Source organism: Mustela nigripes, chromosome 2 (genome assembly GCF_022355385.1).
Source record: "Mustela nigripes isolate SB6536 chromosome 2, MUSNIG.SB6536, whole genome shotgun sequence".
Classification (NCBI taxonomy): domain Eukaryota; kingdom Metazoa; phylum Chordata; class Mammalia; order Carnivora; family Mustelidae; genus Mustela; species Mustela nigripes.
The window spans coordinates 558,602-569,852 of record NC_081558.1 but is presented as its reverse complement, the minus strand read 5'-3'; the positions used below and the strand labels follow the sequence as shown (position 1 = coordinate 569,852).

General features: G+C 66.7%; 1 protein-coding gene across 3 annotated transcripts in view; it reads left to right on the top strand.

Moving 5' to 3' along the window:
- The window catches only part of SBNO2 (strawberry notch homolog 2), a 46,545-nt gene that overhangs the window by 32,035 nt on the left and 3,259 nt on the right, over positions 1–11,251 (top strand). For all 3 annotated transcript variants that reach the window (XM_059388459.1, XM_059388460.1, XM_059388461.1), the window contains 18 exons: positions 875–958; positions 1,188–1,284; positions 1,678–1,832; positions 1,942–2,075; positions 2,162–2,252; positions 2,334–2,477; positions 4,422–4,539; positions 4,643–4,748; positions 5,104–5,257; positions 6,169–6,345; positions 6,896–6,993; positions 7,700–7,782; positions 8,863–9,054; positions 9,295–9,464; positions 10,017–10,148; positions 10,652–10,787; positions 10,877–10,989; positions 11,098–11,169. In XM_059388459.1, coding sequence (XP_059244442.1) covers positions 875–958; positions 1,188–1,284; positions 1,678–1,832; positions 1,942–2,075; positions 2,162–2,252; positions 2,334–2,477; positions 4,422–4,539; positions 4,643–4,748; positions 5,104–5,257; positions 6,169–6,345; positions 6,896–6,993; positions 7,700–7,782; positions 8,863–9,054; positions 9,295–9,464; positions 10,017–10,148; positions 10,652–10,787; positions 10,877–10,989; positions 11,098–11,169 — 2,256 coding nt within the window. The remainder of the gene's footprint in view (positions 1–874; positions 959–1,187; positions 1,285–1,677; positions 1,833–1,941; positions 2,076–2,161; positions 2,253–2,333; positions 2,478–4,421; positions 4,540–4,642; positions 4,749–5,103; positions 5,258–6,168; positions 6,346–6,895; positions 6,994–7,699; positions 7,783–8,862; positions 9,055–9,294; positions 9,465–10,016; positions 10,149–10,651; positions 10,788–10,876; positions 10,990–11,097; positions 11,170–11,251) is intronic.

The following is an 11,251-nucleotide window of genomic DNA, read 5'->3' as shown; positions in this document are numbered from 1 at the left end:
GGGGGGGGGGGGACGGGGCATAGAGTTTAGGTTTCCTGCTCCTGGTTTCGCCTTCCGTCTCATTTATTTTTCAAAAAAGCTTCGGCGCGTCTTTAACCTTCGCCAACAGCGGGAGTCCTAGGAATCAAGTGGGCTATCCCACACCCCACAGCTTGTCATCCCCCAGACAGGAAAGGACCGTCGAGCTCTGTGTGTGCTCAGGAGGGAGCCGCTGGCGTCCACAGTCATGGGTCAGGGCAGGGTGGGGTCCGGCAGGGGATGGGCCCTGGAAGGGACTTTTTCATTTCTGCTTGTTTCTCACGCTTGTGGCTTTGCGATGACCACACTACTTTCATGGTTTTTATTTTAAGGGAGGGTGTGTTTTAGAACTGTGCAGATCTGGTCGCGACCCTGCTGCGTCCACCCCGTGTGTCCGAGGACAGGTCACCCCCAGCAGCCTCAGTGTGATCGCTCCCTGAGGGCGGGCCGGTGGAGGGCCGGGTGGGACACGGTTCTCCAGGGTTCGGGTCTCCTGTCCTGGACCCTCTGGGCTCTGGTCCTCGTGTGCCCATGGCCGATGGGCTCCCCCCAGGCACCACCTTTGTCTACGAGGTTCTTGGTCGCCTGGGACCATGCTCAGGTGGTCAGTCTTCCCACGGCATGACTGTGGTCTGGGACACGGGACATGTCCTCCCTCTGCTGATCTGCATGATGGGGGTTGTGGCTTGTTGCTCGAGAGCCAGCTGCCAGGCAGCAGAAAAGAGGCAGGCAGCTGGCCGTGGGCTGAGGGGCGTGAGGACAGTGTGAGAACCCGCTGGAGACCAGGCTAGGGGCCCATGGGGGGCGCCTCCTTCCCCGATCTCGCCTGCTGCCTCATGTCCACTCTCTGCTCTAGCTGCTCCTGCCCACTGGGCCATGGACAGGCCTTGAGGACCCTGTGTCCTCCCTTTCCAGCACCCCACTTCTTGTCAGCTACCAGGTAAGCTGGGCCCCTCCCCAGTGCTGCCTGCCTCTCGTAGGGCCTGGGATGCTCGGGGGCATCTGTTTGGAAGCAGGGTCTCCCCATTGTATGGGTGGGGAGGCACCACACGGTGGGGGGAGTGTGTGTGCCCCATTCACTGGGCTGGCTGCCCCCTGGGGGAGGGAGGGCTGTGCCGGGCAGGACCGGCCCATGCAGCCGGGACCACAGCTCTAGCACTGACCTTCAGTCCCAGAGTCAGCCTGAGGAGGAAGACGAGGCAGAGGAGGATGAGGGGGAGGAGCTGGGCCACACAGAGACCTACGCCGACTACGTACCGTCCAAATGTGAGTGCGCTGCCCACTGCCAGCCCCCAGCCGGGCCCTGCCAGGCCTGCACAGCCCCAGCGGGCTCCAGCTGGAGGCAGGGCCAGTGGCCGGAGCTACGGGCTGGTTCCTGGGACTCTGCAACCTGGCTTTGGCTGTGGGCTGGCCTTGGGGGCAGTTCTGTAAACCCCACTTGGCTACCGTAGAGGGTCCCGTGAGAAGTGAGCCCCACCTTCCTCCCCGAGCAGGGATCTTTCCCCCATTCCTTTGTGCAAAACACTGGTGGGCCTCCTACCCCAGACCCCAGTCTACCCCTCTGCCTTCTGGGAGCAGCTCCCAGACGGCCCTGGACCCTGGCAGCCCACCCTAGACCCTGGCCACGCCCCTGATGTGCCCTTGGCCACGCCTCTCCAGCCAAGATCGGGAAGCAGCATCCGGACCGCGTGGTGGAGACCAGCACCCTGTCCAGTGTCCCACCGCCAGACATCACCTATACCCTTGCCCTGCCTGCTTCCGACAGCGGGGCCCTGTCTGCCCTACAGCTAGAAGCCATCACCTACGCCTGCCAGGTGATCTCGGGTCTCCCGCCTCACCAGCCGACGTTGTGTGTGGGGGGACCCTCGAGGCCCTGGGGAGGGGCAGCCCACCAGACCCTGACCGCCCTTCCTTGGCCCGCAGCAACACGAGGTCTTGCTCCCCAGCGGGCAGCGGGCCGGCTTCCTCATCGGCGACGGCGCGGGTGTGGGGAAGGGGCGCACGGTGGCCGGCATCATCCTGGAGAATTACCTGCGGGGCAGGAAGAAGTCCCTGTGGTGAGTGTGCTCCCCCCGAGGCCCAGGCCCAGGTGAGCAGGCGAGGAGGGAGGGGCACCGTGGCACCCACCAGCCGGCACTCCTAGGTTCAGCGTCTCCAATGATCTCAAGTATGACGCGGAGCGGGACCTGCGGGACATCGACGCACCGGGCATCGCGGTGCACGCGCTGAGCAAGGTGGGTGGGGTGGCCCCCTCCTCGGGTGGGGGCCCGGAGCGCCAGCGCGGCAGCGCCCCCACGCCCGCCCCTCTCTTCCAGATCAAGTACGGGGACAACACTACCTCAGAGGGCGTCCTCTTTGCCACCTACTCTGCCCTCATCGGGGAGAGCCAGGCCGGCGGGCAGCACCGCACGCGCATCCGCCAGATCCTGGAGTGGTGCGGGGAGGCCTTCGATGGAGTCGTATCCTGGCTCTGCTGTGGGCGCGGGGAGGTGCGTTAGGCGTGCTGGAGGGGCCGCGCCTGGAGGGGCGGGGTGGGAGGGGCGGGGTGGGAGGGAGCCTGGAGCCAGCGAGGGTTTGGGGCTGGAGGGGGCGGGGTCTAGAGAGAGAGGGGCGGAGGAGGGTTGGGCGGGGGAGCGAGAGGGTGGGGTCCGGAAGGGGGCACGGGGAGGGGATCGGAGGGAGGGGTGGAGCTCTGGAATCCCGGGACCTCACCCCAGAAGCTAGAGGAGTTCCCGGCAGGAGGCTCGCGGTCACTGACCGCTGTTGTCCGCTGCGGTCTGGCCCGGCTGCCCGGCTCCGGCTAGCGGCACTTCCCACCGCCAGCGTGGGGGCGGGCCCCAAGGCCGGGAAGGTGCCCGCGGCTGTGGGAATGGGGCAGAGCGCGCCTCCTCCCCCTCTGCTTCCGCGGCTCCCCCTACTTTCGTCGGGGATCGGTGAGGGTGGACAGGCCAGGCTGGGGTCGCTAGAGGACAGCTGAGCTCCTGGGGCTTGGCGGGGGCCTCTGCTGACCCGTCTCTCCCTGTCGGTATCGGTAGGGGCTCCAGGCCCTTCCCGGCAGAAAGTGCAGGGACCTGAGAGGTTTGCAGCTTCCTCCTGTCTGGAGCGGGGAGGGGTGTTTTGTTCTTCCGGAACAAGCAGCAGCAGCTTGTGGAAGGTCCAGGCAGGACTGTCCCGGGCCGGCCGTGTGTTAACTGCCAGCTGACCGCACTCGGGGGCCACCAGCACTCTGCCAGCGGACCCCCTCAGGCTCCCCAGTGAGGTGCCTGGTTTTCTGGGGATTTCTGCATTGGGGTCCACGGAGAGTCCTCTGGGCGTCATGCAGCAGGGGAACCTGCTGCCTGGTGCACATGGCTGTGTTGGCGCTGCTGGTGCTGCTCTGGGGCAGGGCCTGGCCCTCGCTGAAGGGTTCTGGGGGCACCTTCCTGTCCATGGTCCCCAGAGGTCGTTCCTTGGGTGCCTTGGCACGTGACTTTTCTCCTCCCTGCCTGACCCTGGGCACGTGTGCTCATCACAGCATGTCCTGCTGCTGTCCTGCCTCAGGGACATGGCGGTGGTCTCCAGCGTCCCTGTAGTAAACAGCCCCGAGGGACCCGCCAGTGGCCCCCTGAGAACCTCTCATTTTCCTTGGCCTGTTCTCAGAGCCGGGTGGCCGGCCCCCAGGCCTCCCAGCACCCTTGGGGAGTCCCTCTCACTCCTGGTCCAGCCACAGGTCAGAAGAGGGACACCAGCCCTCTGTGTCTTTCCGGTTTGTGTGCACACGTTCGTAGGGTTACTGTGGCCAGACCCTTGCTGTCCTCTAGAGCAGGGCCCACGGGCCGGAAGAAGGGACCTGAGGCCGCTCGCAGGGCCTGGGGCAGGCGACGGCATGTAGAGTGGCTGCACATCGCGCCTGCCCGAGGACCATGCGCTTGGCTCCACTGTCCCGCTTCTCGGTCCCGTGTCCACACATCCCTCGTGCCCTTGACACGCCGTAGGTACGCGTGTGTAGCTGCGCCCCTTCCTGTAGGATCGCGTCCGTGACCTGCACCCTCGCCTGGAAACTGCTCCCCCCACTCCTCTCCTCTTCTCTGGCCTGTTCACTTAGGGCCCTCAGTCTGGGGGATGATGCAGAGAGCCAGCACCACCGCTCCCCGGCTCCCCTGGGGGAACAGCTGCCGCCGGGAGGCCCGCCCGGCTCACTCAGAGACCCTGTTGCTCTGTGCTCGCTCGTGCGCGCTCCTTAATGGCCTCACTAGGCCGGCGCCTGCCGGCTCTGTTGCTGGGGGCCTCCAGGGGCCTCCAGGCAGTTTCCTCCTCGCCCTGATGGCCTCCAGGCACCTTTCTGAGCTTCCCCTGGGGCATCAGACCAGGGCCTGTGGGGCTGCCTGCCTTCCAGAACAGTCCTTAACCCCTGCCTGCCCCAGATCGTGTTCGATGAGTGCCACAAAGCCAAGAACGCCGGCTCCACGAAGATGGGCAAGGCCGTCCTGGACCTGCAGAACAGGCTGCCGCAGGCCAGGGTGGTCTATGCCAGCGCCACAGGTGGGCGTGGGGCTGCGTCTGCTCCTGGGGCCTTTCTGGGGCTGCGTCCCAGGCCCTGACCTGGCTAAGTTAGAGGAGCTGACGGGCGGCTCCCTTGCCCCAGGTGCCTCTGAACCCCGGAACATGATCTACATGAGCCGCCTGGGCATCTGGGGTGACGGCACGCCCTTCCGAACCTTCGAGGAGTTTCTGCATGCCATCGAGAAGAGGTGGGTGCCCGCCCCTGCCCGTGACAGGGGCTGCCAAGGGACCTGCAGAGGGCCTGCTCTCTGGCGAGCATCTCTACGTCCTGGCCTGCACGCGTCTGGCAAGCCGAGGGATCTCTTTCTTTCCCTGTCTCTGCTTCCCGTCACTCTGGGGGAAGGAACCCCGCCCTGCTTTCCCTGTCCCCCCGGCCCCCGTGGCTCAGGCAGGCCAGAGCGCGGGGCCTCTGCACGTGCTCCCTCCACTCCCTGTGCCGTGGCCCTCGCTCACCCTCAGCTCCTGCTCCCGGCCCCTCCCTGGGTCACTGTGGCTGAGCGGGACCCAGCGTAATCCGTCGGGTGGCTCTGTGCCTGTGCGCAGGGGCGTGGGCGCCATGGAGATTGTGGCCATGGATATGAAGGTCAGCGGCATGTACATCGCTCGGCAGCTCAGTTTCTCTGGTGTCACCTTCCGCATTGAGGAGATCCCCTTGTCCCCGGCCTTTGAGCGCGTCTACAACCGCGCGGCCCTGCTGGTAAGCCAGGCGACTGGGGGTCGCCGACGCTGGTGTGAACACGACTGCGTTTCCCCTCGGAATGAACGCTCCTCTCGCTGTCAGCGTCTGTCCTCAAAGGCACCACAGGCATTTTTCGGGTCACAGAAGGGAGGAGGCAGCTGGTCCGCCCATCTGGCCCCTGGCTGGAGACCAGCGTTGTGCTCGTGTGGGGGGCTCCTCTGTGGCCAGACTGATGGGGGCCTGTAACCAGGCCCCCAGCGGGCCTTCCCCCCGCGGTAGGAGCTCGTTCCTGGAGCCTGTGGCTGTCTCTGGCGCCCCGTCTCTGCCCGCGGCCGGGCCTCACTGCCGTTGCTGTTCTGGCGTATGGCTGGGCTCCCGCGTTCTTGCCGGCAGTTCCCTACACAGACGAGCCCTGAGCCTCAGCCCCGAGAGTGACACTTACAACTTAGTTCAAACCAAAGGAGAGCCGTCTCCCTGTGCCCCGGCGGTCATTCTCGGCACTGGGCCCGCCCCCTCGGTGTCGGAAGCTCCCCTGTTGTGAAGGCTACAGTTGTCCCCAGCTGTGGGCTCGGGTCACTGGGACAGCAGTGCCCTGGGTGAGCCCTCCCACTCTGCAGTATCCTGGCCCCGGGGCTGCTGGCAGGCAGCGGTCACCGCAGATGTCCCCAGCCCTTTCTGAAAGACCGTCCAGGCCTTGTGCTGCCTGAGTGGGTCACCTTCCCTGTGGCCTCACCAGCCCCACACGTTTCGGTCCGTTAACGTTTCTTCCCGTTGCGGTGACACTGCCTCTGTGTCACTCAGCCACCCATGCCTGTATCCCTGGCCATGAATGCCCGCCAGTGAGGGCCGGGTGGCCCAAGGTGGGGGCCGGGGGCGGGGGCCGGGCAGCTGGCAGGCAGCGGTGGGCTCAGCCAGCTGTGTCATTGCAGTGGGCCGAGGCCCTGGGCGTGTTCCAGCAGGCGGCCGACTGGATCGGCCTGGAGTCTCGCAAATCCCTGTGGGGTCAGTTCTGGTCGGCCCATCAGCGCTTCTTCAAGTATCTGTGCGTCGCTGCCAAGGTGTCCCGGCTGGTGGGGCTGGCCCGGGAGGAGCTGGCCCGGGACAAGGTGAGCCAGGAGCCGCAGCGCTGGCCCTGTGGGGCTGCCCAGGCACTCTGCCCTGGTCTTCTCGAGAGCTTGGTGACCGCCTCGACCCCTGTGCCCTCATGCGGCTGGCTGAGCCTGTGAGCACGGGCTGTGGCACCGGCAATGTCGAGGCCCGGAAGGTTCTGGCCCTGAACAACCCCGCCCCCCTGAAGCAGGTGCCGTGCGTGGCCTTGCCTGTGGTTCTCTGTGTCCAGGCCGGCCTGGTGATTCCCTGGGAAGAACCGGGCAGGAGCTAGGGCAGAGAACAAGGGAGCGGGTCCCGGGGGCTGAGGGCAGCTGTGCGCTGCCGTATGGGGTTTCCTAGGGCAGATCTTGGTGTGCTGGGGCTCTGGCTGCTGGCAGGACGGAAGCGGTGGAGAGAAACAGGCCGGCTCTGGGTTTCTGACTGCTGGGGGCTGGGCTTGGGAGCCTGGGGCTTCTCTGTGGGCCCCTCTGGGGCCATGCTCCAGGGATGGCTGGTGGGGGTCCCAGAGTCCGGCTCACCCTGCTCCTCCATCCCCACCCCCCCAAGTGTGTGGTCATCGGGTTGCAGTCCACGGGCGAGGCTCGGACCCGGGAGGTGCTGGACGAGAAGGATGGACAGCTCGACTGCTTTGTCTCCGCTGCTGAGTGAGTGGTGCTCACAGCCCCAAGGGCGGGTGGTAGAGTCACTGGGGGACAAGCCCCCCCGCCACGTGACAGCCCATGTGTTGTGACTGCAGCAGGGGGAGCCCGGGTGTGCATCTGCTCAGACAACCAGCCCCAGCCCCCAGACACTGTGCTCCAGTTGTAAAACCAGAAAGATTAGCCACAGGTGACCCCAGGGCTCAGAGGTGCTGGCAGAGGGACTGGGGTTTCAGTGCCAGGCTTCCAAGTGCCCATCCCCCACTGGGAGCCTGGTGAGGTTTCAGGAACTGCGCAGATGTTTGGGTCCCCGAAGCAGCAGTTCTCTCTTCCCGGGGCTCCTGGGCCCAGCATCCCTCGGAGGTGGTCAGCCTCTGCAGGCAGAGCCCTGAGCCCTTGATGGCTGGAAGGAAGGAGCCCTATGCAGGCCCCCGCCCCACACTCAGGCCTTCCCAGTAAAACTGCGCCCCTGCAGTCTGGGGCCCTCCACCCATCTCCCGACCCCGCGCCCCCCCCCCCCCCCCCCCCCCCCCCTGCCCCCCCCCAATCCACACAGCTGCCTCCCTGCCCTGGCCTGCCCTGTCTGAACCCCAGACACTGGGTGCCCATCCCCCAGAGCTAGCCCCCGCAAGGGCTTCACGGTACTCCGACTCTCCCGTTGGACAGTACAACACCCCTTGTAGTGGGAATAAATTCTGCTTCTTGTTTTCAGGGGTGTCTTTCTGTCGCTAATTCAGAAGCACTTTCCTTCCACCAAAAGAAAGAGAGAGAGAGGAGCAGGCAGTAAGAGAAAACGTAAGCCTCGCCGCCCCCCGACCCCGACCCCGACCCACGCCCAGCCTGGCCTGTGGCCCTCCCGACCTGGCCCCTCCAAGCAGCCGCTCTCTCTGTCATTTGCTGCACAACCTGCGGGGGTCTGACTCGTGACGCCCACCCCGTCTGTCCACAGCAGGACAGATACCGGGACAGCTCAGTATAGCTTCCGAGAGAGAGAGAGAGAGAGAGAGAGAGAGAGAGAGAGAGATGTGGGGGAGAGGGAGAGAGCGGGAGAGAGGGAGAGGGAGCCGGACGGGCAGCTGCCTCTGGGCTGCACTGCGTGGCAAGGACACACACATCCCCGCAGGGCCCAGAAGCTCCGCGCACCTGCCAGGTTAGCAAGAGACAAGAAGCCAGGGCTGCAGGCTGGCGTGCTTAGCTCGTCCTCGGGCAGCGCCTCCGGGTGGACTCCAACACCACCCTCAGACGGGTTTGGGGTGGGGGGCGTTTAGATGCCGGTACCCAGCCCCGTGCTCCCTTAGCGGAAGCCAGCCCGGCAGCTACGCTGTGCCGGCCGTGTGGGCTACGACAGGGCTACGACAGGAAGGTCCTCCTCCTCCCAGTGGAGGCTGGGCATCAGCTCTTCATGGGACATGAGGCTCAGAGAGGGCAAGCAGCCCACCTGAGGTCACAGAGCCAGACCAGGGGGCCCCAGCTCCCCTCACCTCCAGGACCGGCCTGGGGGGCACCCTGGACCGTGGCAGTGCACAGAAGGGGCCTGGACCACCATCCTCTTGGGCCTGGGACACGTTTTCTGGCCAGCCGGGCCAGGCTTGCCTCGTGGGGTCAGGCGTGCGGCCTCCTCAGGCCCCAGTTTGGGATAAGCTGAAGAGTCAGGAGGGGTTGGGATGTGAAAGCTGCCCCTTGATGCCCTGCCCGGGCCCACAGCAGGACCCCAGACAGCAGCCCACGCTGGCCAGATGAGAGGCTCAGGCCGCTTGTGTCCCAGCACATGCGCCTGGCCCCAGCGGCCCCTTCTCGGTGTGCGGAATCGCGGGGAGCCGGGCCTTCCAGAGAGGAGCAGGCCAGGCCTTGGTGAGCCTGGTTCTCGGTGTGCAGGGCGGCCGCGGGGCCGCGGAGCCAAGGCGCCCAGGCTGGTGTGCGAGGCGGCTGGCGTGATCCGCATCAGCGATGACAGCAGCACGGAGTCGGACGCCGGCCCAGACAGCGACTCCCACTCCTCCCCCGAGTCCGTGCTGGATGACGACGTGGTCATCCTGGACACCGTCGGGCTGCCAGCCGACGACCGTGGTGAGGCCCGCGGCCTGGCGTTTGCCACTTTCAAATGGGGGCGACGGGCTCGGAGAGCTGCCGGGGCTGCGCTGCTGGTCAGAGGCCAAGCGGGCTCGCGCCAGCCATTTGGGGAACAGAGGGCGCTGGATTCCAGCCCCTGCTGTGCCCCACCGCCTGGGGGATCCTTCGTCCACTGCCGCGAGTGGGGTTATAGGCGGGGGGGCTGGCTGGTACCCCCCTGACCCTCTGGCCCCGCAGGGCCCCTGTGCCCCCTGCAGCGGGACCCTCACGGCCCTGGCGTCCTCGAGCGCGTGGAGCAGCTGAAACAGGACCTGCTGGCCAAGGTGCGGGCGCTGGGCCGGGAGCTGCCCGTGAACACCCTGGATGAGCTCATCGACCAGCTCGGGGGCCCCGAGCGCGTGGCCGAGGTGAGCCCCACCTACACTCAGGCTCTGAGGCCCCTGGCGGTTACCCCACGTCTGCCCCCAGCACAGTGAGGTGGGCTTGGGGCGCGGGCACCCGAGCTGCAGCGTCCATCGTCCAGCCCACGAGGCTCGGGGTGCCCGTTGAGGACCCTTCTCGCTCAGCCACCAACGCCCGGCCCCTGCTCCCCAGCCCAGCCCTGTATCCCCTTCCCCACACACCCTTCTCTGCCCCTGGGCCTCTGGGGGCACTCTCAGGTCTGTCCCCTCCACCTGCACAACTGTACCCTTTTCCCGGGATGTCCTGGGGTGAAACCAAGGTCTGTTTTCGCCTCGGGCAGCCGTTTTACAGAGGAGACTTAAGGTGGGGTGAAACTCCCACGTCTGCCCCGTGGGCGGCTAGGGCCCGGGGCAGAGGCTGCGTCTGGCCCAGCGTCCGCAGCACCCCACAGCACACACTGAGGAGCTGCGGGGCACAGGTGGGGAGCAGGGAAACGCATGGACCAGCCCTTGCGTGGCCCCACCAGCTGACGGCTGTTCCCTCTCCCCCAACCCCAGATGACTGGCAGGAAGGGCCGCGTGGTGTCCAGGCCTGACGGGACGGTGGCCTTTGAGTCTCGGGCAGAGCAAGGCCTCTCCATCGACCACGTGAACCTCAGGGAGAAGGAGCGCTTCATGAGTGGGGAGAAGGTGGGGGCTGTGGAGACGGGGCCTCCGGGCCCAGGGAACGGGCTGTGTCCACAGGTGCTCCTAGGGTCCTCCTGGTGTCGGGGGGAACCTGTGAGGTCCCGGGGGCCCCAGGAGCTGCAGGGTTCCTGCAACCTCTGCTGGGTCCATGTGTACTGTGCACACGCGCGTGCGTGGCTGTGCGTGCGTGTGACTGTGTGTGCCTGAGCAGGGCCCCCATAGGTTTCCCTGGCCGTCCCAGCCTTCAGGCACTGTCACCTGTGCTGTCCCTGTCCGTGGCTTCTCTGAGGCCCACCCTTAAAACCCTGTGTGGGAAAGCTGCTGTGGGCAGGGCAGGCTCCACTTGGTCCGGGGACACCCAGGGGTGGCCCAGACCCCGCTCCCAGCCCACACGGGCTGCCCCAGGGGCACACATGTCAGGCCTCTGTGTGGGTCGCCCTGAACAAGCCCCAGCGGGCCAGGCAGGGGGCACAGGGCACAGACGTGTCCCATCCACATCCCGCCAGCTCGTGGCCATCATCTCCGAGGCCTCCAGCTCCGGCATCTCCCTCCAAGCCGATCGCCGTGTCCGGAACCAGCGGCGCCGGGTGCACATGACGCTGGAGCTGCCGTGGAGCGCCGACCGCGCCATCCAGCAGTTCGGTGAGTCGCCCCCCTGGCCCGGCCCGCCCCGCCCCACCCGGCCACACGCCCCTGACCGCTGGTCCCTGAGAGCCCTCCTCTGTCTTCAGGCCGGACCCACAGATCCAACCAGGTCTCTGCGCCCGAGTATGTCTTCCTCATCTCGGAGCTGGCCGGGGAGCGCAGGTTCGCCTCCATCGTCGCCAAGCGGCTCGAGAGCCTGGTGAGCGGGCGGGCAGGCTCCCCGAGGAAGGCCTGTGGCAGGACCCCGGGGTGGGGGCAGCGGGGGCGGCGCATGATGGTGCATGACGGCCTTCCCCTTCCCGGGCAGGGGGCTCTGACTCATGGGGACCGGCGCGCCACCGAGTCCCGTGACCTGAGCAAGTACAACTTCGAAAACAAGGTACCTGGGGAGGGCGGGGGACGACTGAGGGGTTCCTTGCCCAGATCCAGCCCCCGAGCCAGGCCCTCTGACCCCTCACCCT